The sequence below is a fragment of the Heterodontus francisci genome, chromosome 23, assembly GCF_036365525.1.
Source record: "Heterodontus francisci isolate sHetFra1 chromosome 23, sHetFra1.hap1, whole genome shotgun sequence".
NCBI lineage: Eukaryota > Metazoa > Chordata > Chondrichthyes > Heterodontiformes > Heterodontidae > Heterodontus > Heterodontus francisci.
In genome coordinates, this window is record NC_090393.1 from 54,081,194 (window position 1) to 54,107,756 (window position 26,563).

General features: G+C 41.3%; 1 protein-coding gene across 4 annotated transcripts in view; it reads right to left on the bottom strand.

Moving 5' to 3' along the window:
• sirt4 (sirtuin 4) overlaps positions 1–26,563 on the bottom strand; it is a 74,027-nt gene that overhangs the window by 37,637 nt on the left and 9,827 nt on the right. For 2 of the 4 annotated variants that reach the window (XM_068055308.1, XM_068055306.1), the window contains exon 3: positions 16,768–16,957. In XM_068055308.1, coding sequence (XP_067911409.1) covers positions 16,805–16,957 — 153 coding nt within the window. In that variant the 3' untranslated portion in view covers positions 16,768–16,804. Of the gene's footprint in view, positions 1–12,558; positions 16,958–26,563 lie in introns of those variants that run through there. The other 2 variants (XM_068055305.1, XM_068055304.1) reach the window with 1 other exon arrangement.

Below are 26,563 nucleotides of genomic sequence, written 5' to 3' on the forward strand. Positions count from 1 at the left end.
AAATGTACTAGGTGTGAGAAAGTATTTTTGATTTTAATTGAGTATAGATTAGATTACAATGTACTTCTAAATGTATTTTTGCAATGTCAATCGCCACACTGGTGTATCTTAAATAGCATAGATCTTGTTTAAGAATCTTAAAAGCAGTGGTTTTAAAACTTACCTATCTGGAGAGCCCCAACTAATATTCACTCCCAGGACCCTTTCTCATAAACCTTGAGGGATGTGATGCAAATTGTGCCCTGACACCCCTTTGTAATGTAATTTTTTTTTCTTCTGTTGTTTATCTACAGAAGCACTAAATTGCTGCACCAAATTATAACCATTAATTGTTCAACATTTATAAAATTAATAGGTCCAGTTCTTGGTTCTCTGACTTATTGCAATTTTAACAGCATTATTCCCATAGTTATGAAGAAAGCTGAAATGGAACTTGTGTAATGCCAATGATGAAGATACTAATAAGTGCAATTTTTCTCTTCACAGCTTTTCAAATTTAAGAGGGCTAATACATAACTAATTATATATCTACCTGTCAGTTGAAGTTCAGATTACTGGAATGTCTTTGGTGGGGGCATCACAAAGGAAGGGTACTGATCTGCAGCGGGAGGCTCCTACCATGAGAAAGCAAAGGCATACTCCCAGGTCCTGAACCACAGATAATTGTCAAGGAACAACATGCTACCTGAATGGTAAAGCATCGTTCAAAACACTAAGATAATTAAACATTTAACCCTACTAAAGAGCTCTTGTAGTATAATATAGTAGAAAATGGGGCATAATACAAAAGATGCCAATATAGAGGGACTGTGGGAAATTGTGTCAAACTGTAACAACCCTGCTGCGGCTGGAGCTTAAAGTCCTTGAAGAGCTGGCTGAGAACTGTCTGGCAGGTCTCTCTCAAGTTGATAAGAAGGCACAGGATTTAAAGACCTTGAGAAGGAGATGGTTAGTAGCAGTCACATGAACAAATAGCTGGTCAAGAAAGGCATGCAAAGGGTAAACATGATTGGGCACTGGGAGGGGCTAAATGGATAAGAGCCAGGATAAAAGTGACCCTACCAGTTAGGCCTGTGAGGTGGAGAGAACCAGAAACAAGAAAATAGAGAAAAGATGAGAGAGAGAGAAACAGAAAGGAAAACTCAAGACCGAAAGCTGCAAGCGATGATGTGCGCTCCCCTTCCAAGACTAATACAGGAAGTATATAACCTGCATTAGACTGTATGTCACTGCGCAAGTTTATTGCCATAGTTTGCATGAAACTTAATAAACTTTTTCTGATTTTGTCACCGTAAGTAGCTTCACAGCTGAACTTCTGTCACGTCTGATCCCGTTGTAAGGGTTTAAATCCTCTCAGATTACAGGGCAAGGCACTCTGGTTACAGTTGCAGCCCAGATGGGTTTCGAACTCTTCGAGAACACGAAAGAATCTCGAGATTAGCAAGTCTGGCCAACGCACTTCTCGGGAAGGGAACATTATTAGAGTGTGAGGATCTTAATGGACCCACCAGTGGTCAAAGGCACTTACACGAGAATAGATATTGTATAATTATACCGTCCAAAGATGTCAAACTGGTCTTCGAGAAAAGTTAGATAGGCTACCCATCAATGAAGTACAGGAGATAATGGCTGGATGCCAGAATGTAAGCGATTGGAAGCCATCTAGTGGAGCCACAGAGCCAAGGTAGGGTAGGTCAGAAAACGCTTGAAGTCGAGAAGGCAAGGAACCTTCTGGCTTATCAGTAGGTCTGAGATTTGAGGCTCTGTAACAAATGTGCGACTGCTTCGTTACATCAGCACAATATCTCTGGTCTGAATGCTGGCGAAGAGAGTTGGAACAGGGCTAGGAAGAAACAAGTTAAAAGGGCCCACAGCAAAAGTTAAACCGGCTAAGAGGGGGGGAAGAAAAGGTGTAGTATGTGAATGGTGTATGAGAATTCCTGATCGACCTGGATGTGGTTTTAAATTTGTGGGTGTTCTATGTATATACGCATTTATATTGATGAGATTTTTGAACCAGTTGAAGCTATGAATGTGATTGTCGAGAGCATTCATTTCATAAGATTGTGTACCCAGAAATGGGATTATAAAAACTGAATTAATTTTAAAATTAACGATGCTGGTGTAGTGTTTTTATTTTGAAATTTAGTTTTGCAACTGTGAAAAGGCACTGCACTGTTTTTTTTCGTAAGAGATAAACTTCAGCCTTGAAGATGTCTGGCAGAAATCCAATTAAGTTTCAGAACCCTTTGCTTTAATTGGACTAGTGTTTAAAATAAACAGCTAGTGCTTTTTTATTTTCTGCAGTTTAAAGACATACCTGACTGACTGTTTTTCCGAATGAGGTTTTTCCAAATAAGCAAACATCAGGAATTGAAAATTGGTTTAAGGGAGGAAAAGGATAAATAAAGGAGATATGGGAAAGTTTCTGTCCAGTCTGTCCCTTTTTCTACTGTTAAAGGGGCTCACAAAATGGGCAAAGCTCCACACTCTAACTCCCTTTGGTGTAGGAATGTTGAAGGTGTTATTTAACTGTGAAAGCTAACTTTTTCTTCAGCCACCTTTCCAAATGACGAATAAAACTGAAGAACAAGGAGAAAAAAAAGAGTAATTTATCTTTTTTTTAAAAAAAAAAGGCACATGCTATTCTGCTCTGTTTAGTTAATTAGTATTGGAATTATTACGGTTAACTAACCTGTTGTAATAACTTGAATTTCATTGGTCACATGAAAATCTTTGTCATGATAAAGGATGTAGGGGTCTTTAATTATGGATAATAAGACTCCCATCTAAAGCTTGGCAGTTTTGAATTTCGATGGTTAATGATGTAAATGGAATTTGGGATATTTGAGGTGATTTGGTTGTTTATTCATCTCTGCTGTACCAAAAAAATCTTTGGGTTAGAAACCTCTTACAAAAAGATGTAATTTTTTTTATTTAGAGATACAGCACTGAAACAGGCCCTTCGGCCTACCGAGTCTGTGCAGACCAACAACCACCCATTTATACTAACCCTGCAGTAATCCCATATTCTCTACCACCTACCTACACTAGGGGCAATTTACAATGGCCAATTTACCTATCAACCCGCAAGTCTTTGGCTGTGGGAGGAAACCGGAGCACCTGGTGAAAACCCACGCGGTCACAGGGAGAACTTGCAAACTCCACACAGGCAGTACCCAGAATTGAACCCGGGTCCCTGGAGCTGTGAGGCTGCAGTGCTAACCACTGTGCAATGTTTGGAAACATTTGGAGTTTATTGTAAAATAATATATTCCCTGATGGAAATGTTTTCATTTGAAGTTGATAATGTTACTAATGATTTTTATTTTCAACCTGAAAATTTGGGCAAAGTTGAAGAAAAGATACCGAAAAGAATTGGGGAAAAAAAAGTTTAAAATGGAGTTCAGTTCATTTTTAATCGAGAGAGTTTTTTTTAAAGAGTTATGTAAAGTGACGCAATTGCATGCATGAGAGAAGTTTCCTCTGCCCCCTTTCAAACAAGCAACAAAGTTAACCCCTTCTGCTGACAGCAGTTTTTTCAAATTTATTTCACCATGCAACTTATCACTGAGTGTAAATTTATATATTGGACATTATTAAATTTCATGACTCTAAATTGATAAATTGGACAAATTAAAGAATTTTAAAACTTATGTAACAGCATGGTGACGATTTAGACTAAAGGCTTTTCTTTTCAAAGACTTGACCCATTCAGGCCATTTGTTATCTTCCAAGATAAAGTGTTCGAGAAGGAGAGATATATTGAGATTACCTCTAAACTAGTTGCAAGCACTTCTGTCTTTAATGTAAAATATCATGCAAAACCACCAAGCCTAGGCATAATTATTTCTGAGATTTGAATTCATAAAATAAATTCATGAGTTGCTATTTCAAGCATGAAAAGAGAAATTTACCTGAAGTTCAGAGGGATAATCAAATTTTCTTTTGTATAAAAACTAAAAAACAGTCTAGAATGGTTTCTGAGTATCAAAAAAAAAAACAGAAGGTTTCTTTTGGGGAGAAATAAATTGAATATTGACCAAACTTGTCAGTCCAACAACACTTGTCATTTGAATTTGGGATAATTGTGAAATGTTAAAATGTCAAACACAAGACAAACATAATGTGTTAATGCCTGAAATCCAGATATTACAAGAATATTGTATTGGACTGTAAAGTTCCTCCAGGGCTCATGAATGAGATGAGTAACTCAGGGGCTGTGTAAAACTTGATGAGTAAGTGATAGAGGGTGAGAAATAGAGACAGGAAATGGAAAATATTCAGTGGAATATATCAACCTGATATTCATGTATATTTTAGTAAGAGTTAGGGAAGTGTAGTTAAGAATTGTAATTGATAGGTTTCTCTTGGATATATTTATATCCTTGTGAACCTTTTTTAAAGAAGACCATATTTGATAGTCTGGCCACTATCTGAGATTTTGGGACCATGTAGGGAAAGATAAGCTAAGATCTCAGACAAACACCACCCCCTTGATCTTTTGATAAGATCACCTGGAAGTCCAAGAATAGCTTGTATCGGATGGCACATATGTAGCATGATATTGGGATACCAGTATGAGTGTGCAGATGTGATTTGTCATGTGTGAAGTAACTAACATGCAGAAATGCATGGTGAACCTGCACTGAAGAACAGGTCTCAGACATGCTCGACATACTTGACAAACACCAGGACATGAAATGGTTAATGTTGCCAGTAGAGTGAGAGAATTTTTTTTTTTAAATCAAGGCATTGACACTCCATACTCAGAGAAACTGACTTTAAAGTAATCAGGATAGAATTAAACACTATTCACAGTCAGAGGGAGTAAAATTAAAGTAAAAGGGATACAGGATTTGGATTGGGACCATTGAAGATTAGGAAGAAATAGTATTTAGGAAAAATTATCCACAAGTTTGATGCAGATGAAGAGAGCTGGAGAATCTTTTAAGTCTATGCATGATTGGTTGCTTAAATTATATCTACTTATGTACTAATAGTTTAGAACATTATTGAGTGAGGTGATCAGCAGATGGGGAGTAACAGTGCAGGTCGATAGTAATCAAGGGTCACACTTTAATGGGAAGGTTTTTACTCATCTTCGGGAGTGGTGGAAAGAGGGAATAGAACCCTGAAAATAATGCTGCAGGAATTCTGTACATCTCCAGATGGGGACTTATTGAGTAACAACTAATGCCCGAGTCACGTCACATGGGGGTATAAACATTGCTGCATTTCCATGGTTGACCTTCTGTTTTAAGCCCACACCAACAATGACAATAGGCAATTACATTGTACTCCCCATGAAAGAACACATCATTATGGAACCGAGGGTCACTCTGTCTTTGCAGAGTGAGGTCCTCCAAGCCATTGCACAATTTGAACATCTTATACCCCCATTGTCTTTGAGTCTCCAATCTATTATAGCAAGAACTACCACTTCATAGGAAACCTCATTCTCATAAGAATGAAACAAATTAATAACAGGACCTAGATGAAAATAGAGAAGTTAGGGGAACATCCTTGGGAGGCTGCATATGTTAGTCAGCACCAATGGCTTCAAATGTTTTCTGTGCTTATGCTACTAGCCCAATCCTCTATTGTCCTTATGGATATAATCATGCTTTGCTATTTGAGATGTTTAGTGTGAAAATTGAGTTACAAAACATTTAGAGTTCGCAGCTTTGCTGAGAAATAATTAATGAGGGGTTGATAAGGCTATCTTCCCCTCAAAGGGGGAGTTTTGTAAGATTATTAAACATTTAACACGACGAAAGAACTCTTGTAGTATAATATAGTAGAAAAATGGGGCATAATACAAAAGATGCCAAAGTATAGGGACAGTGGGAAATCGTGTCAAACTAACAACACAACTGCAGCTGGAGCGTTAAGTCCTTGAAGAGCTGGCTGAGAACTGTCTAGCAGGTCTTTTGGTAAGAAGGCACCTTGAGACGCAGAGAATAAGACTGTTGTATTGGAAGGCATTATGTAAGGTTGTTAACAGTCACATGAACAATACCTGATTGTTCAAGAAAGGCTTGCAAAGGGCATGATAGCCACGGGGATGAACATGACTGGGCGTTGGAAGGGGTTAATTGGATAAGAGCCAGGATAAAAGAGACCCAACTGGTAGGTCTGTGCAGTGGAGAGAACCAGAAACAAGAGAGAAACAGAAAAGAAAAGTTCAAAGAACAAAAGCTGCAAGAGAAGATTTGCTCTCCCCTTCCAGGACTAATACAGGAAGTATATAGCCTGCATTAGACTGTAAATCGCTGCCTAAGTTTATTGCCATAGTTTGGATAAAACTTAATAAACCTGTTTCGACTTTGTCTCAGCACGTAACTTCACAACTGAACTTTTATCATGTCTGATCCTGTTGTGATTAAGGAGTTAAATCCTCACAGATTAATTCCTGATTACAGCACTTTTGAAATCCATTATCAGCTTTTATAGTTCATCCCCTGGCCAGCAGACCACCCTACTTCTTTCTTGGTATAATCTTAAAGATGCTTCTTAGATATTGCCTTCCTTCACTGCTTCACTTGCAGAACTCTTGGGAATCAATCACAAACTTCCAAAGGGTGTGTACCCTTTTGGAAACCACTGTCTGAAAGAGATACTGAAAAGGATCTTTTCTTATGTAATGGTCTGTAGTATTCAGCAACAAAACTAAATCAATGATAAATGTAAATGCTTTTAAGGATTTCCAAATGGTTTTGAGGACTTTTTAAGCAAGCTTTAAGTCCACTCATTGATACAAAATCTGGTTTTATCTGAAGGGTTGTGCCAAAGTGTTTAAATGAATGAATTCAATTCTGTTTTATATTCTGCAATCTTGCATTTCAGTATATTATGTCTGGCTCATTTAATGAATTACCCGAAATCTATATTTTCACAACAATGCTGAATATGTGTACTTGTATTAATGACACATTGGCGCATCAATGTACAATTTTTAATGTACATATTCAAAAGGAAATTGGATAGGCACTTGAGGGAAATAAACTTGCAGGGTTATGGGGTAGAACATGGCTACCCGACCCAAACCCGTCTGGTCCCAATGACGTGCTGGGTTCAGGTCGGGTTGCTCTTCCGGATCAGCCATTCAGACTTGGATTGGGTCAGACACAGTGACAGCCAGGACATCAAGGCGGGAAACGTGATCCAGACTCCGCACTAGTCTGCAGTGAGCGATTCCATCCAAGGTAGAGCACAACCTCTTTAACATAATCAACTTCATGCCGGTGGTCAGGTCGGGCGTAGGAACAAATCAAAGGACTCAGGCTCGGCTCGGGTTTCTTTTGCAGACCCAAGCAGGCCTTTTATTATGGGGATAGAGCAGGGAATGGGACTGACTGGATTGCTCTACAGAGAACTGACATGGATTCAATGGGCCGAATGGCAGCCTCTTGTGTTATGACTCTGTATGATGCCCACTCACTTGCAACTATCACAGTATTGAATGGTCTCCTATTTTGGTCACAGTATTTCTGGACTGAAGATTTGTTTTCCTCATGTCCATCAAGTTTCAATGGTATTACTCAGTATATTTTTAAACTCTACTTAACACTATATGTGTTGGTGTGCTGCAGGGTGACAGGATGCAGGTTTGATTCCTATATTGAGTCCCTAATCTGAGCTATTGTGAGCTGCTGAGCAGAGACCAGTGCCACTATGGTGAGGGTGAAGGAGAGGAGAGAAAAAGAACTGGCCCTATCTGCTTATGTTTGCTTTTTTATATTTAGCTCAGAGCAGCATTAATGAGGTATAAAGTTGTGTGTGATGTGTAGTCCCATGGAGGAAAAAAAGCGAAAATAAGAGAAATACTTCCAAGTTATAGCATGGAAAATGGCCATTTGCCCCACCCAGTCTCTGCTGGTGTTTATCCTCCACGCAAGTATATTATTCGAATGAAGTTTACCTATCCTGTTCCCATATCTCTTCAACTTCTTTTCCTACATCCACCTATCTAATCTAATCTTGAATGTTGATTTCATTTCCGTCTCAACCACTAACCTGGGAAGTGAATTCAAACATCGCGACTTCCTGTGTAAAGAAGTTTCCTTTTATAAATCTCATATTTAATCTTGTATCTATCGCCCTTCATTCCAGACCCTTCAATTGCTTGAAACAGTCAGCTTCTAGCTACACTGTCCCATCCATTCATAATTTTAAACACTAATATATCACCCTGTAATTTGTAACTGTTCCAGCGAGAAAAGACCCAATTTTTGTTAATGTTGTGAACCTATATTGTCCATGCAAATGCTCGTGTTTTGTGCTCTATATCCTTTGCTTTTATTGACAAAATGATCTGACTCTGTGGACAGAAATTCTTTGCCATTGACCTGAAGATAGATTAAATTTAAATCCATGTAGGAAAGTGGTCATGTGAATTTAATGAAGCAGATGTTCATTATAATAAGTACCTTGATTCTACTGGTGAGTCCTGTACTATGAATATCTCTCAAAGAAATTATAAATTAACACAATATTTAAAGGAGATTAGGATGCTTCAGAGGCAAAACCAGATTTGACTCTCCTCTCTCAACCTCTAATATATTCAGTAACAAAAGATGTGCTGGAGTTACTGCAATATCACTGAAGAATTTTATGCTATGGGTCAAAGAAAAATCATTGGAACTCTGAGAAATCTGTTTTATCGACAAATGTATATATGAATTTTCAACAGGCAGTTATACAGAGCTTTGGTTGGATTCCATCTGGAGTACTCCACATTTTGGGCACTCAACCTCAAATATATATTGGCCTTGGAAGGTGTACGGTGCAGATTCACCAGACTCATCCCAGGGTTAAAAGGATAAATTATAATGCTGGGTTGCATAAACTTGACCTGTATTCCCTTGACTTTAGATGGTTGAATGGTGCTCTGAAGGTATTTAAAATGATGAGGGATTCAGTAGGCAAAATTGGGACTTTTTAGAATGGAACATAAATGATTAATAGGATCTCAGATTTTCTTTATTTAATGTTACCTCTTTTCAAAAAATGCTGAATTTTGAAGCCAACTGATGATCACCACCTGGTGGTTGGAAAATGTCATGATGTGGACATTCTAATTTCTAAAACTTAGGAAAACGAAGAAAGATGCACAAGATTTTCCCCTCATTTTAATTTGATTTATTTTTTGTGAAAGCAAGCAAAGTTGCTTTGTGGGAAAATGTTGAGAAGGAATAGGAGAAAGCAACTGGTTCAAGAGGAGGGGGCATCTGGCCTCTTGCCACCCATTGGCCGGGAAGAGTTAAGCATAAGCTGAGTGAACATACGTGTATACGAATTAGGAGCAGGAGTAGGACAAGGAATGGGGGAAGGAGAGCGTTCATTGGATCATTCAAAGAAGAGGGGGTGAGGGTAATTATGTTGAGAGTGTGAAAGGGTAGGGGAACACAATGAGCAATGGGATGGAGTAAGTACAGGTGACAAATTCTGAACATTATCTTAAACCAAGTCCTGCTCAACCATCACCCTGTCATCATTAACATACATTGACTTCTGGTCCCCCAACACCTTTAATGATATACTCATACTATTGGTTAAATCCTTTCATGGCCTCACCCTCCATATCTCTGACTGGCCTCTTGTCCATTTTACTCCCTTGCCCCACCATTTTAACTGTGCCTTCACACATGTCGGCCCCATGCTCTAAATTACCTGGCCTAAACCCCTCCGCCTTTCCATCTCCTCTTTTAAGACCCTACCTAATACCTGACTCTTTAATTAAGCTTTAGGTCACCCTTTCCAATATCTCCTTTGGTTTGACATCCTTTTTTTTTAAATCACGCCTCTGAAGCACCTTTGGGATTTTTATTTATGTAAAGTGTAGTGTCTAAATGCAAGTTGTAATTGTTGATTTCTTCCCATTGCCTCTGCCAATGAAGTCCTAATGTCAGAATAAAGTCTGCAGTCATTGGCCTTGTGCCAGAAATGAGAGTACAAGATGCCAGGTTAAGGTGAATTAAATTTGAAGAAATTATACTCAGACAACACACGTGGCCATAAGAAGGCTGTGGAAGACCTTTTACGATCACTTAAGCTCAGAAGCAACGCTTGGTCTTTCTAACTTTGTGTTACATACTCTTGCATTTCAAAGCTACACAAAGAATAAGCAGCTCACCACAAATCATTGGCAAGGAAGGGAGGCCCAAGGCTTTGAGAGTCTAGCCTTATTTAGACATGTTCCAAAAGGCTGCTGTAGCAGATTATAAAGAAACTGGAACTTTTTAAACTTTTAACATAAAATGGATTCCTTAGTACAACCTTTCTTTCCAGCGCTACTAACACTTTCCTCAAAACCCCACCCCAAATGTTTCCACTTAAAAGGACTGTAACAACTCCTTACTTGTAACGTATCTCCGTTTATCAGACTGATGGTACTCTGATTTAAAAAAAACTTTCCAACATTTAACCTAACTCTGCTTACAGATTTTATAGACAGGACCATCCCTATCAATTTCAAATTGCCTATCAAACCAGAATGTATCCAAGATCTGCATGACTTTAAAAATCTCAACTGTATTCCCTACTGGCTTGTATTTCTCTTTAGTAAAAACCCTAATTCTTGGACCATAAGAAATAGCAGCAGGTGTAAACCATACAGCCCATCGAGCCTACTTTGTCATTCAATACACTCATGGCTGGTCTTGGGCTTCAACTCCACTTTCTCACTCGCTCCCTTGATTCCGTGAGACCAAATGCACTGTTAAGACTTCCTTAATAATAGATTCCAGCACTTTCCCGATCACTGATGTTTGACTAACTGGCCTGTAGTTCCCTGTTTTTCCTCTCCCTCCTTTCTTGAACAGAGGTGTTACATTTGCTAACTTCTAATCTGCTGGTACTGTTCCAGAATCCAGGCATTTTTTGGAAAATCATAGCCAGCATATCCACTATCTCTATAGCTATCTCTTTTAGAACCCTAGGATGTCGTCCTGAGGGATTTGTTGGATTTTACTTTCTCAAGTTTCTCCAATACCTTTTCTCTACTAATATTAATTACCTTAATTTCCTCACTCTTTTTAGCCCCTAAGTTACCCTCTATTTCTGGTACGTAACTTATGTCTTCTATTGTGAAGACAGACATGAAATATTCAATTTCTCTGCTATTTCCTCATTCCCCATAGTAATTTCTCCCATCTCTGCTTCTAAGGGACCACGTTTACTTTAGCTACTCTCTCTCTTTTTATATACTTGTAAAAGCTATTACAATCTGTTTTAATATTCCTAGCTAGTTTGTTCTCATTCGATTTTTTTCCCTTTATATGAACTTTTTGGTGGCTCTTTGCTCCCAAACCTCAGACTTGCTACTATTCTCTGCATAATTATAAGCCTCTTCTTTTAATCTGATCCTCTCCTTAACTTCCTGAGTAAGCCACAAATGGATCTTCCTTGCTTAGTTTTTATTTTTCAATGGAATATATTTTTGTTGATCATCTTGAATTGTTTCTTTAAATGTTTCCCACTGTTTATTTACTGCTGTACCTTTCAGTCTACTTACCCAATGAACCTCAACCAGCACTCTCCTCATACCTATGTAATTGGTTTTGTTTAGGTTTAAGATTTTTGTTTGTGATTGGAGTATGTTGCTTTCAAACTTAACATGGAATTCAATTGTATTATCATTATTTCCCAGCGGATCTTTTACTATGAGATTACTTATTAACCCTGCCTCATTACACAATACTAGGTCTAAAATAGCTTTATCCCTATTTGATTCCACAGCATATTGCTCCAGGAAACTGTCACAAAACATTCCACAAACTCATCTTCCAAACTACCTTGATTTGTCCAGTCTATATGAAAATTGTAGTCCCCCACAATTATTACATTGCCTTTATTACATGTCTCCAATGATTTCTTGTTTAATGTTCTGTCCAACAGTATATCTACTTTTAGGGGGCCTAAAAACTACTCCTACCAGTGTTTTCTGACTCTTGCTATTCCTAATATCCACCCATATTGATTCTATGCATGATCTTACGAGCCAAGGTTCATTCTCACTAATGCCCCCTATGTCATCCTTTACTATCAAGGCCACCCCTACTCCTTTGCCATTCTGTCTGTCTTTTCAAAATATTGTGTACCCTGGAATATTTATTTCCCAACATTGGTTCCTTGTAACCTTGTCTCTGTAATGGCAATTAGATATAAACCATTTATTTCTATTTTGTGCCGCAAGTTCATCTACCTTATCCTGAGAGCTCTAAGGTTTAGTATCATTCTGGTTATCCTTCACTGCACCTTTTCCCCAAAGTCTATTCATCCATGGTAACCAAAACTAGATGCCAAACTGCAAGTGCAGATATACTACTGGTCAGAGCCTTACTTAGCCTAAGATAGTTCTCATTATTTTGTACAAAATGGTCTTAGCAATACAGCTTAAAACTCTGTTAGAGTTCCCTATAGCCACTTCATGCTACTTGTGCAACATGTAGCTCTCTGCAAGAAACAAGATACACTGAGATGTCAGCACTTCATTAATTTTGGAACAAAAATATTACAAAAAAATCTTTTTTTTTTTAAATGAGCAAAGGGTATACTTTATGGATTTCACAGTTAGTAACAGCAAGGTTGACAGAACAGCCTGCAGACATACAGCTTGAAATTTGAGTGTTTTGTCATAATTTATTAGCAGAAACAAGTTGCAAAATTTGGAATACAAGTTTTTTAATGCTAGTCATAGACAAAGTGCACAACTTTAATGCCTACATAGTGTCATATGCAATTTTATTTATCTAATATGTATTTTTGCAGTATTCCTGATCCCAGTAAGTGCTAAGACCCTGGAGATTCTCAACTTTGGACAAAAATATTTGAAGATCAGAAATGTAAGTGGGAGAAAATTGAGAGGGAAGATTTGAAGACAGAAAATAGACAAAGTAAATGTGAATTTATTCCATGCCAAACCCTGCTCCCATTAGATTCTAGGAATGGGTAAAGTGTGCATGACGCCATACAATTTTTCACTTTTACATGGCTCTTCAGGGGATTCCAGTGCTGTGCATAAAGAACAATGTGGAAATACAGACGTACTGCCCTCCAAAACCTAACATAGCACATCCTCCCTACAAACAAGAGTTCCCTGATTAACAGGGAGTGAGATCAGGGAAATGGTATGGAGAGGATGGTTGAAAGCAGTTCAGGTAACGCACCAGTACAGTATCTCAATCTTGAGATTTGAAAATGTATTTTAGTATGTAGGTTACAAAGCATTATGGCAGACGCATATATGCATTGGATGATCAAGGATTTATTACAAAAGTCCTCATAACTCCTTGTAAAGATGTATTAAGCTAGTGAGGAGCTATGCACAGTTAACTGATCTCAACCTTGAGAAGAGTTAAATGACTAGAATTTACCTCTGTCCTTTCAAGCAAGGCAGGATTGCTATTGAGTGACCCCACAGTAAGCGTATGACTCAGCTCCTGACACTGCAGCTTGGTCAATGATTCTTGCAAATTTAATCCTAGATTCCTCCTGCTTTGCTGAATCGCTGAGGTTGTGTTGGTCACAGAACATGTACAATGATAGGCTGTGCCATTTATTTGTACATGTTGGTGTGTCAAATAAAAACTGGAGCAAGAAATCTGAGATTCTTTAACAATAGTTTCATTTGCAAATAAAATGAATACTAATTCCCATAAAATGTTTACACAGGTGTGCCAATATTTATCCCTCAATCAACATCATACAAACAGATTATATGGTCATTATCACATTGCTGTTTGTGGGAGTTTGCTGTGCACAATCTGACTGCCGCATTTCCGACATTACAACAGTGACTTTTTTATATTCATTCATGGGATGTGGGCATCATTGGCTCGGCCAGCATTTATTGCCCACCCCTAATCGCCCTTGAGAAGGTGGTGGTGAGCTGCCTTCTTGAACCACTGCAGTCCTTGTTAGGAAGAGAGTTCCAGGATTTTGACCCAGTGACAGTGAAGGAATGGTGATACAGTTCCAAGTCAGGATGGTGTGAAGCTTGAAGGGGAACTTGCAGATGGTGGTGTTCCCATGCATCTGCTGCCCTTGTTCTACTAGGTGGTAGAGATTGCGGATTTGGAAGGTGCTGTCAAAGGAGCCTTGGTGAGTTGCTGCAGTGCAGCTTGTGGATGATACTGCTGCTGCTGTGTGTCAGTGAAGAAGGGACTGAATGTTGAAGGTGGTGGATGGGGTGCCAATCAAGTGGGCTACTTTGTCCTGGATGGTGTTGAGCTTCTTGAGTGTTGTTGGAGCTGCACTCATCCAGGCAAGTGGTGAGTATTCCATCACACTCCTGACTTGTATTGGGGAGTCAGGTGTTACCCGCCACAGAATTCCCAGCCTCTGACTGGCTCTTGCAGCTACAGTATTTATGTGGCTGGTCCAGTTCAGTTTCTGGTCAATGGTAACCCTCAAGATGTTGATAATGAGGGTTTTCACTGACAGTAATGCCATTGAACATCAATGGGAATGGTTAGATCCTCTCTCGTTTGAGATGATCATTGCCTGGCACGAATGTTACTTGCCATTTATCAGCCCAAGCCTGGATGTTGTCCAGGATGATCTGGATGTTGACTACAGCCAATGAAGCATTTTTGAAATGTAAAATGCTTTGAGACATCCAGTGGTTGTGAAAGGTGCTATATAAATGCAGGTCTTTTTCTTTTATCAATATTAAAAATATTTAGTTCACAAGCACAGCATGATGGACTGAATGGCCTCCTGTGTTGTATGATTCTATGATTACATGTTTGACAGTTGAGGATAAACAAGATTCTGAAGGTTCTCACTAATATTTAAAGTGCTTTAAGAGTCATCTGTTTGAGGTAGGTTGGCAAATATCATTGCACTGAATATACACTACACTCACAGTAAAAAGATTGCATCAAATTAAAGCTATTTCAATGTGCTACATAGCTGCTATCCCCAAAGCACCAATAAAAAATCCCAGAAAATTTCAGTCACCATAAAATTGGTGGCCTTGACGATGACTCGAGAATTTGAGTACAAAATGAACAAGTGTCAAGAGCAGATTTGAATATTCTGTTTTCCTTGATAGCATTACTTAAGGGGAGTAGATTCTAGAAAAGTAGCTAATGCATTGACTCCTTTAAAAAGTAAATTAATATCTGACTAAGAACAACGTGACAGATAATAACCACAGTTGATCAAACACCTTTCAGAATATTAACATTCCTGTCTCATGTTGGGAGAGACTGTATGACTACTATGTATGAAATGTACCTGGCGATCGTTGAATAAGCTGTTGATGCTGGATTGCCGTTCGGGGTCAGTAAGAAATCTAAAAGAGTCTGATCTTTAAGAAAGTGCTTATGATTATTGAGTTCCTTTATGTCGTTAAATAAGTTGGAGGCCATGCATGGCAAGAGAGTCATATGTGATCTGTTGAAAGAATAGACTTTATGGGCCACGTATCTTTTTTTCCCATTTCCTTAAAAGGAATCTTCCAACAACTTGATAATGATTGCACTCCATTTCTCAGGAAAGCATTCTGGATCTTTATAAACACTAGATACATCTGAGGTGTATGGAAAATATACCAGTGTGAGAAGTTGGGGATAAAAACCCACAGGTACTAGCACCACAAATGCTATGTTTTCTGTATACCTTCAAATTACTGCCCTTGCAGGGGTATTCCCTGTAAATTACATGTAAGTTTTTAAAAAAATACTCCCATGGCACTGCTAATGGATAGCCTGTGGCCTGTCTCTTTAAAGCTGTTGTTCAAGTTAAGTAAATACATACAGTACATAAAATAAAAATAAATAAAATTCCATCTAGTGGCCACTGTGTATTGTGACTTCATTCTACTGCATTTTAACTTCATAAAACTCATATTTCTCTAGAGGTTGATTTATTTATTTATTTAGAGATACAGCACTGAAACAGGCCCTTCGGCCCACTGAGTCTGTGCTGACCAACAACCACCCATTTATACTAATCTTACATTAACCCCACATCTCCACCATTCTCCTATCACCTACCTACACTAGGGGCAATTTACAATGGCCAATTTACCTATCAACCTGCAAGTCTTTGGCTGCGGGAGGAAACCGGAGCACCCGGCGGAAACCCACACGGTCACAGGGCAGCACCTCATATTGCTCGGTTTTAAACTGCACAGTTATTAGACCAACAGAGAGAAAGAAATACTTATTTCATCGTTAATTACAAGAATGTTTGCAGGCTAAGTTAGAAATGGGTAAATATTAAAACAGATGAATTTCCCAGGTGAGTTTTCTTTTAAGTACATAAAGTCTAGAGAGAGAAAAAAACTATTTGGCTCATTAAGTTCACACCAAACAGTGTTATGTATGATTATTATATCATTGAATCCTCTACTCATTTCCACCCGCTCCCCCACCACCTATTGTTTCCCTATCTTAAGGAACAACCCGAATGCCTCTTAAAAATGCAAATTAAGCAGTGATATTAATGTCTCTGTAATCCTCAATCCCCCTTTTTAACAGATAATAATCCAACTTTTACAAAGTGTCAGTTCATTCCAACTATCTTCTCTGGACATCTGTTTCAAATGAATGTTAAATCAATGCATAACAAAAACCAATAGTGGTGAAGAGAGTACCTATCATATTAATCATTGTACTTGTAACCAATTACTATCGTTAGTGAACTGTGTGCCACTGACAATCCCTGAAAGAGAAGTTAAAGACTCCTATGCTTCGCATACCTACTAATACATGGATAATTTGTTCCTCACAATAAAACCATTTTTATATATACCATTATCGGGGGTTTTCCAGTTTGCAGCACAACAGTGTCAAAGGTGAAGAATACATGACAGTGCCTCTCCACATCGAGCACTAATTTTCAGAGTGGCCAGTATATCTGCTCTGGTAACTCCAATGTTCAGTAACGCAATTGGTATTTTCTTCTCATAGGCTGCAATGATGAACCTATATCCAGAATACACCTATTCATGGAGAACAAAAAGAATCAGCAATGTTAATTTACAAACCACCCGGGCATATATGATGCATGAAGATGGATTTGAACCCAATCTGAAGGCATGAGTTGAAGCCTATTCTAACACATAATATAAGCAAATCCCTGAGGCATCAGCTGTGACTCAGCAGTAGCATACTCGCCACTGAGCCAAAGGGTATGGCTTCAAGTTCTACTCCAGGGACAAATGTTCCCTTTAAAATTTAGTTAACACCAGCATTCACTGCACAGCCTGTTTTTGTCAGTACCTGAGTGCTTTAAATTTTTATGTGCAGCCACGAACAAATGTTATTTCTCCACAAGGCCCACGCAGGAACTTTGACCATGCACCTGTGTAGCGTAGCGGATACGTTGTCTGGGACCTGAGCAAAAAATCTAGGCCAATACTCCAGTGCACTGTCAGAGGCGACATATTTCGGATGAGGCGTTAAACCATGCATTCAACTGCCCTCTTGGATGGGTGGATAATGGTGCTGACATTTCAATTGGTTGTAAAACGCTTTTAGATGTCCTGAGGTTGTGAAAGGCACTATATAAATGCAAGTCTCCTTTTAAAAGGATCCCATGTCACTATTATAAAGAAGAGCAGGGGAGTTTCCCTGGTGTCCTGGCCCATATTTATCCCTCAACAAATACCTTAAAAGAACAACTATCTAGTCAATATCACACTTCTGCTTGTGGGTGTTTGCTGTGTGCAAATTGGCTGCCATGTTTCCTACATACAACAGTTCAAAAATACTTCAGCTGTATAAAAAAAGCTTTGGGATGCACCTGGGTTTTAAAAGGCCTATATATATTTTCTTCTTGAAACAGTTATCTCAGAGACTGTTAACAATTTCTGAAATGTTCACAAAAAATGAATTGTGATGTCCTGGCTTATAAGGGAAATGAAATTCTGGCATATATAATGTCTAGAACAAGCTTATCTCATACACCCATTATTACAGAATGATACAGCATAGAGGGTGACCAATTGACCTTTTTGTGCTCTTTCTCTCTGGTCTCTGACTCTCCTTTTGGCGTGCTTTTTAAAACTCTGCTCCCGCCGTGCTTGCCCTCTCTCTCTCTCTCTCTCTCTGGTCTCCGACTGTCCTTTTGGCGCACTTTGTAAAGCTCTGCTCCCACCATGCTCTCTCTCTCCCTCTCTGGTCCAAACATGGACAAGGAAACTCTTGCTGCTTACCACTTACCCCACCCCCTCAGCTGATGAATCAGTACTCCTCCATGTTGAACACCCCTTGGAGCTTGGAGGAAGCACTGAGGGTAGCAAGGGCACAGAATGTACACTGGGTGGGGACTTCAATGTCCATCACCAAGAGTGGCTCGGTGGCACCACGACTAACTGAGCTGGCCGAGTCCTAAAGGACATAGCTGCTAGCCTGGGTCTGCAGCAGGTGGTGAGGGAAACAATAAGCCGGAAAAATATACTTGACCTCGTCCTCACCAATCTGCCTGCCACAGATGCATCTGTCCATGACAGTATTGGTAGGAGTGACCACCGCACAGTCCTTGTGGAGACAAAGTCCCATCTTCACATTGAGGACACCCTCCATCGTGTTGTGTGGCACTATTACCATGCTAAATGGGATAGATTTCAAACAGATCTAGCAATGCAAAACTGGGCATCCATGAGGCGCTGTGGGCCATCAGCAGCAGCAGAATTGTACTCAACCACAATCAGTATCCTCATGGCTCGGCATATTCCCCACTCTACCATTACCATTAAGCCGGGGGAATCAACCCTGGTTCACTGAAGAGTGCAGATGGGCATGCCAGGAGCAGCACCAGACATACCTCAAAATGAGGTGTCAAGCTGGTGAAGCTACAATCCAGGACTACTTGCGTGCCAAACAGGGTAGGCAGCATGCGATAGACAGAGCTAAGCGATCCCACAACCAACGGATCAGATCTAAGATCCGCAGTCCTGCCACATCCAGTAATGAATGGTGGTGGACAATTAAACAACTGACTGGAAGAGGTGGCTCCACAAATATCCCCATCCTCAATGATGGGGGAGCTCAGCACATCAGTGCAAAAGATATGGTTGAAGCATTTACAACAATCTTCAGCCAGAAGTGCCGAGTGGATGATCCATCTCTGCCTCCTCCTGAAGTCCCCAGCACCATAGATGCCAGTCTACAGCCAATTCAATTCACTCCACGTGATATCAAGAAACGACTGAAGACACTGGATACTGCAAAGGCTATGGGCCCTGACAACATTCCAGCAATAGTACTGAAGACCTGTGCTCCAGAACTTGCCGTGCCCCTAGCCAAGCTGTTTCAGTACAGCTACAACACTGGTATCTACCCGGCAATGTGGAAAATTGCCCAGATATGTCCTGTACACAAAAAGCAGGATAAATCCAACCCAGCCCATACCGCCCCAGCAGTCTATTTACGATCATCAGTAAAGTGACGGAAGATGTCATCAACAGTACTATCAAGCGGTACTTGCTTAGCAATAACCTACTCTGTGACGCTCAGTTTGGGTTTCACCAGGGCCACTCAGCTCTGGAGCTCATTACAGCCTTGGTTCAAATATGGACAAAAGAGTTGAACTCAAGAGTTGAGGTGACAGTGTCTGCCCTTGACATCAAGGCAGCATTTGACACGAATATGACATCAAGGAGCCCTAGCAAAACTGCAGTCAATGGGAATCAGGGGGAAAACTCTCTGCTGGTTGGAGTCGTACCTAGCGCAAAGGAAAGTGGTTGTGGTTGTTGGAGGCCAATCATCTCAGCTCCAGGGGATCAGTGCAGGAGTTCCTATGGGTGGTGTCCTAGGCCCAACCATCTTCAGCTGCGTCATTAATGACCTTCCCTCCATCATAAGGTCAGAAGTGGGGATGTTCGATGATGACTGCACAATGTTCAGCACCATTCGCAAATCCTCAGATACTGAAGCAGTCCGTGTAGAAATGCAGCAAGACCTGGACAATATCCAGGCTTGGGCTAATAAGTGGCAAATAACATTCGCGCCACACAAGTGCCAGGTAATGACCATCTCAAACAAGAGAGAATCTAACCATCGCCCCTTGACAATCAATGGCATTACGATTGCTGAATCAACATCATGGGGGTTACCATTGGCCAGAAACTGAACTGGAGTATCCATATAAATACCGTGGCTACAAGAGCAGGTTGCAGGCTAGGAATCCTGTGGCGAGTAACTCACCTCCTAACTCCCCAAAGCCTGCGCACCATCTACAAGGCACAAGTCAGGAGTGTGATGGAATACTCTCCACTTGCCTGGATGGATGCAGCTCCAACAACACTCAAGAAGCTCAACACCATCCAGGACAAAGCAGCCCACCTGATTGGCACCCCATGCATAAACATTCACTCCCTCCACCACCGACGCACAGTGGTAACAGTGTGTACCATCTACGAGACACAATGCAGCAACACACCAAGGCTCCTTAGACAGCATCTTCAAAACCCGTGACCTCTACCACCTAGAAGGACAGGTGCAGCACATGCATGGCTACACCACCACCTGCAAGTTCCCCTCCAAGCCACACACCATCCTGACTTGGAACTATATCGTCATTCCTTCGCTGTCACTGGGTCCAAATCCTGGAACTCCCTTCCTAACAGCACTGTGGGTGTACCTATCCCATATGGACTGCAGCGGTTCAAGAAGGCATCTCAACACCATCTTCTCAAGGGCAATTAGGGATGGGCAATAAATGTTGGCCTGGCCTGCGATGCCCACATCCCCAAAAACAAATTTTTAAAAATTATTTTTACATGTTTCCCAAAATAATCACAACCGCACACACATGCATTCACTCACATATGTAAACACACACACACACGAATAGATAGATAAAGAGGAAAAGGGCAAGTGTTTTGAAGTGACGTGGGTGTTCGGGATTCATGGTATACCTGTTGAAGCTTCTCAGAGGATAGTTTCTTTTAAAGTTGCAGGCTTGGGTGTTAGTATTTTTCTTGTGGTTAAACTTCAGACTGGAGGTGGTGGGTCACTTTCAGTTCTCTGCTGCACCAAATTGAAGTATAGAATTAGCAGCAGGGCTCCAACCTTGCCTGGCTGGGCTTGTTTCCACAGCCACTTGCTGGATTGTTTCTGTGATGTTTCTGTGATCGCGCTCTCTCTCAGCTTTGCTGGAATTCAAGATGGCTTTTTGTTGCACTGTGTGGCTGACGAGAGACCAGGCTGATGTTGTTGTCTCTAGTCCCGTCCTGAAAAGACCCTCCCTTTGTTCCTCAAAACGAATACCTTTTAAGGTGAATTTTACAAGGGTTGGCTTCACCCATGTGACTTCAGGTTTCAGGCCTAGCTGAGTGACCGTCTGGAAAGAAGAACTGCAACCGTATCATGTGAGCTATCAAGACTCCAAATTAACATTGCCGTCGTCCGTGAGACCCGTCTTCCTGGGACGGGGCAGCTGAAGGAACAAGGCAGGGGATACACCTTCTACTGAAAAGGAAGGTCTGACAGTGACCCTCGTATTCACGGAGTTGGTTTTGCCATTGAGAATAGGATCTTGAATGTACTGCCAGAACTCCCCAATTGTATCAATGACATTTCACCTATAGCTCAGCCGTAATCAATATGCCACCATCATCAGCGCTTATGCCCTGACTCTTGACTCCGATGAAGATGTTAAGGAAAAGTTCTATCCTGACCTTGATGAAGTCCTCACTGCCATCCCAAAAGGAAGAGAAGATCATCCTTCTGGGGGACTCTAATGCCAGGGTTAGCTGTGACGCCGATGTCTGGAGAGGAACCATTGGGAAAAACAGGTTGGGAAAAGCCAATGCAAATGGTGGCCTCCTGCTGACAAAGTGTGCTCAGCATGGCCTCATTATAACAAACACCCTCTTCTGCCAGAAGAACAAATACAAAGCCACATGGAGGCATCCTAGATCAAAGCACTGGCACATCCTGGATTATGCCATTGTTTGAGTCAAAGATCTAGGTGATGTCTGTATCACTCAATCCACATGGGGAACTGATGCCTGCTGGAGAGATCATAAACTTGTTTGATCGGTGATGAATATTGGCCTAGCACCAAGGCATCACAAAACCCTAAATTCCAAGAGGAAGAAGATCAATGTCTCATCCCTAAAGCAGCCTGACTGAACAAAGGAATTCCAAGAGCAGATCTTAACCAATCTGAAAATCTTCACGCATCCAACTCAATTTCAGAACAGTGGGAACTAATAAGGTCAGCTGTACCAGGCTCCTGTGTCCAGACCATTGGGGTCGAGCATCGTCATCATCAGGACTGGTTCATCAAAAACGATGCTGAAATATGTGACCTCCTAGAACAAAAACGAGCAGCTATCATTGCCTGGCAGAACAACCCAAGGTCCCAAGTCAAGTAGACAACATTCCAACAGCTCAAGGCTGACACCCAAAGACAAATCCAGAAGATAAAGGACAAGTGGTGGTAAGAGAAAACCCGAGAGATCCAAAAATATGCCGACCATCATGACATGCGAAGCTTTTTTGAAGCCAGCAGGGCCATCTGTAGACCATGATCAAATGCACAAAATCCCTGTCGCTCAAAGGATGGTGTCTCTCTTCTTAAGGATGACAATGCCATCCATCAACGCTGGAAAGAACATTTTCAACAACTCCTCAACCGTAAATCCACAGTGGCAGCTGATGCTCTTTAGGCCACCCCCAGTATCCTGTGGTAGAATTCATCAATGGAAGAGCTGCAACAAGCAATCAAACGGATGAAAAACAACAAAGCCTGTGGCCCCGATGGTATTCCAACTAAGGCCTTCAAAGCTGGTAGGCTTTTGCTAACTTCAAGACTCCATGCACTCGTCCTACGGATTTGGGAGGAAAAAGAACTCCCTCCCCACCCCCACCGACTCCAGGAATGCGACAATTGTAACTATCTTCAAGAAGGGAGATAACTTATGCTGTGGAAACTATTGAGGTATTTCCCTCTTGTCCATAGCAGGGAAAATCCTGACATGCATTCTCCTGAATCGCCTACTTCCTGAGGCTGGGGAAATCCTCCCAGAGACATAATGTGGGCTTTAGACCTTCCAGAGGAACCTCCGACATGGTCTTTGTTGCCCAACAAATCCAGGAAAAATATCGCGAACAACATCAGGAACTGTTCATTGCATTCATTGACCTGACCAAAGCATTTGACTCAGTAAATTGCAAGGCTCTGTGATTGTGTTCCAAAGATTTGGATGCCCAAGAAACTTCATCACAATTCTGCAATTGCTCCATGATGATGTGACTGCAACTGTCTTGAGTGGAAGATCTGAAACAGACACCTTCAAAATACAGACTAGGTTCAAGCAAGACTGTGTGATAGCCCCCCATACAATTCACAATCTACCTGAGTGGCTATTCATCTCATGAAAGAGCAACAGCCTTCTGGTGTTTGTATTAAATACCACATAGATGGAAAACTCCTTAATCTCAGTCGCCTCCATGCCAAAACTAAACTGACCACCATTTACATACACGATCTACAGTTTGCAGATGACTGCAGTGTTGTTTTCCACACTGCACCAGATTTGCAAGCCACTCTCGATCTCTTCAATTCTGCATACAAGAGACTCGGCCTGTCCTTGAATGTTGCCAAAACAAAACTCATATCAATCCACGCCTGGTCATCCAAATATTCCACTTCCCATATATGTTGAAGGAGAGACTCTGGAATATGTTGAGTACATCCCATACCTTGGCAGTCACCTCTCTCAAAAGGCCACCATTGACAAGGAGACCTGACACTGGATCAGCTGCGCCAGCTGAGCCTTCCACAAACTATGGCAGCAAATGTTTGACAGCAAAGACCTCCGCAAGTCAACAAAAGTCCTAGTGTACAGAGCAGTTGTTGTAACCACACTCCTGTACTGCAGTGAGACCTGGACTGTGTATCAGCGACACTTAAGAACTCTAGAGAAATTCTATCAGCAATGCCTCCGCCGTATCCTCTGGATTCAGTGGGAGGACCGTCGAACCAACATTGGTGTCCTTCTTGAAGCCAGCTCCACAAGCACTCAGCCAAAACTCCTGAAAATCCAACTTCGATGGACTGGACACTGTCCGAATGGCTGAAAACCATCTCCGCCACCAGGTCATAGAGTTATACAGCACAGAAACAGGCCCTTCAGCTCATCGTCTCTGTGTCGGCCATCAAGCATCTATCTATTCCAATCCCATTTTCCAGCACTTGGCTCATAGCCTTGTATGCTATGGCATTTCAAGTGCTCATCTAAATACTTCTTCAATGTTGTGAGGGTTCCTGCCTCTACCAGCCTTTCAGGCAGTGTGTTCCAGATTCCAACCACCCTCTGGGTGAAAACATTTTTGCTCAAATCCCCTCTAAACCTCCTGCCCCTTACCATAAATCTATGCCCCCTGGTTATTTACCCCTCCGCTAAGGGAAAACTTTCTTCCTATCTATCCTATCAATGCCCCTCATAATTTTGTATAACTCAATCAGGTCCCCCCTCAGCCTTCTCTGTTCTAAGGAAAACAACCCTAGCCTATTCAGTCTCTCTTCGTAGCTGAAATGCTCCAGCCCAGACAACATCCTGGTGAATTTCCTCTGCACCCTCTCCAGTGCAATCACATCCTTCCTAATAATGTGCTGACCAGAACTGTACACAATATTCCAGCTGTGGCCTAACTAGCATTTTATACAGCTCCATCATAACCTCCCTGCTCTTATATTCTATGCCTCGGCTAATAAAGGCAAGTATCCCGTATGGCTTCCTAACCACCTTATCTACCTGTGCTGCTGCCTTCAGTGATCTAGGGACAACTACACCAAGATCCCTCTGTACTTCCTAGGGTCCTACCATCCATTGTATATTCCCTTGCCTTGTTAGTCCTCCCAAAATGCATCACCTCACACTTCTCAGGATTAAATTCCATTTGCCACAGCTCTGCTCATCTTACCAGCCCATCTATATCGTCCTGTAATCTAAGGCTTTCCTCCTCACTATTTACGACACCACCAATTTTCATGTCATCTGCAAACTTACTAATCATACCTCCTATATTCATGTTTAAATCATTAATATGCACTACAAACAGCAAGGGTCCCAGCACCGATCCCTGTGGTACACCAGTGGTCACAGGCTTCCAATCGCAAAAACAACCCTCGACCATCACCTTCTGCTTCCTGCCACGAAGCCAATTTTGGATCCAATTTGCCAAATTGCCCCAGATCCCATGGGCTCTTACCTTCTTAACTAATCTCCCATGCGGGACCCTATCAAAAGCCCTACTGAAGTCCACGTAGACTACATCAACTGCTTTACCCTCATCTACACATCTCATCAACATCTCAAAAAATTCAATCAAGTTTGTTAGACACAATCTCCCCTTGATAAAGCCATGCTGACTGTCCCTGATTAATCCCTTCCTCTTCAAGTGGAGATTATTCATGTCCCTCAGAATTTTTCCAATAGTTTCCCTACCACTGATGTTAGACTCACTGGCCTGTAATTACCTGGTTTATCCCTGCTACTCTTCTTGAATAATGGTACCACATTTGCTGTCCTCCAGTCCTCTGGTACCTCTCCTGTGGCCGGACAGGATTTGAAAATTTGTGTCAGAGCCCCTGCAATCTCCTCCCTGGCCTCACATAACAGCCTGGGATACATCTCATCTGGGCCTGGGGATTTATCCACTTCTAAGCCCGCCAAAACAGCTAATTTGTTCGAGTATATCACAATCCCCCTCCCTGATCTCTACACTTACATCGTCCTTCTCCATAGTGAACACAGATGAAAAGTAATCATTTAAAACCTCACCTATGTCCTCCAGCTCCACACAGATTGCCATTTTGGTCCCTAATGGGCCCTACTCTTTCCCCAATTATTCTCTTGCCCTTAATATACTTATAAAACACCTTGGGATTTTCCTTTATCCTGCCCGCCAGTGTTTTTTCATGTCCCCTCTTCACTCTCCTAATTACTTTTTTTATGTACCCACTACAGTTTCTATACTCCTCTAGGGTCTCCGCTGTTTTCAGCACTCTGAATCTGCCATAAGCCTCCTTTTTTTTCCTTATCCAGTCCTCTATATCCCTTAAGATCCAGGGTTCCCTGGACTTGTTGGTCCTACCCTTCACCTTTACAGGAACATGGCGGCACAGTGGCGCAGTGGTTAGCACCGCAGTCTCACAGTTCCAGCGACCCGGGTTGAATTCTGGGCACTGCCTGTGTGCAGTTTGCAAGTTCTCCCTGTGTCTGCGTGGGTTTTCTCCGGGTGCTCCGGTTTCCTCCCACAAGCCAAAAGACTTGCAGGTTGGTAGGTAAATTGGCCATTATAAATTGCCCATAGTATAGGTAGGTGGTAGGGAAATAGAGGGACAGGTGGGGATGTGGTAGGAATATGGGATTAGTGTAGGATTAGTATAAATGGGTGGTTGATGGTCGGCACAGACTCGGTGGGCCGAAGGGCCTGTTTCAGTGCTGTATCTCTAAACTAAATGTCGGCCCTGACCTCTCCTATTTCCTCTTTGAATGATTCCCACTGATCTGATGTAGACTTTCCTACAAGTAGCTGCTCCCAGTCCACTTTGGTCACATCCTGTTTTACCATATTGAAATCGGCCT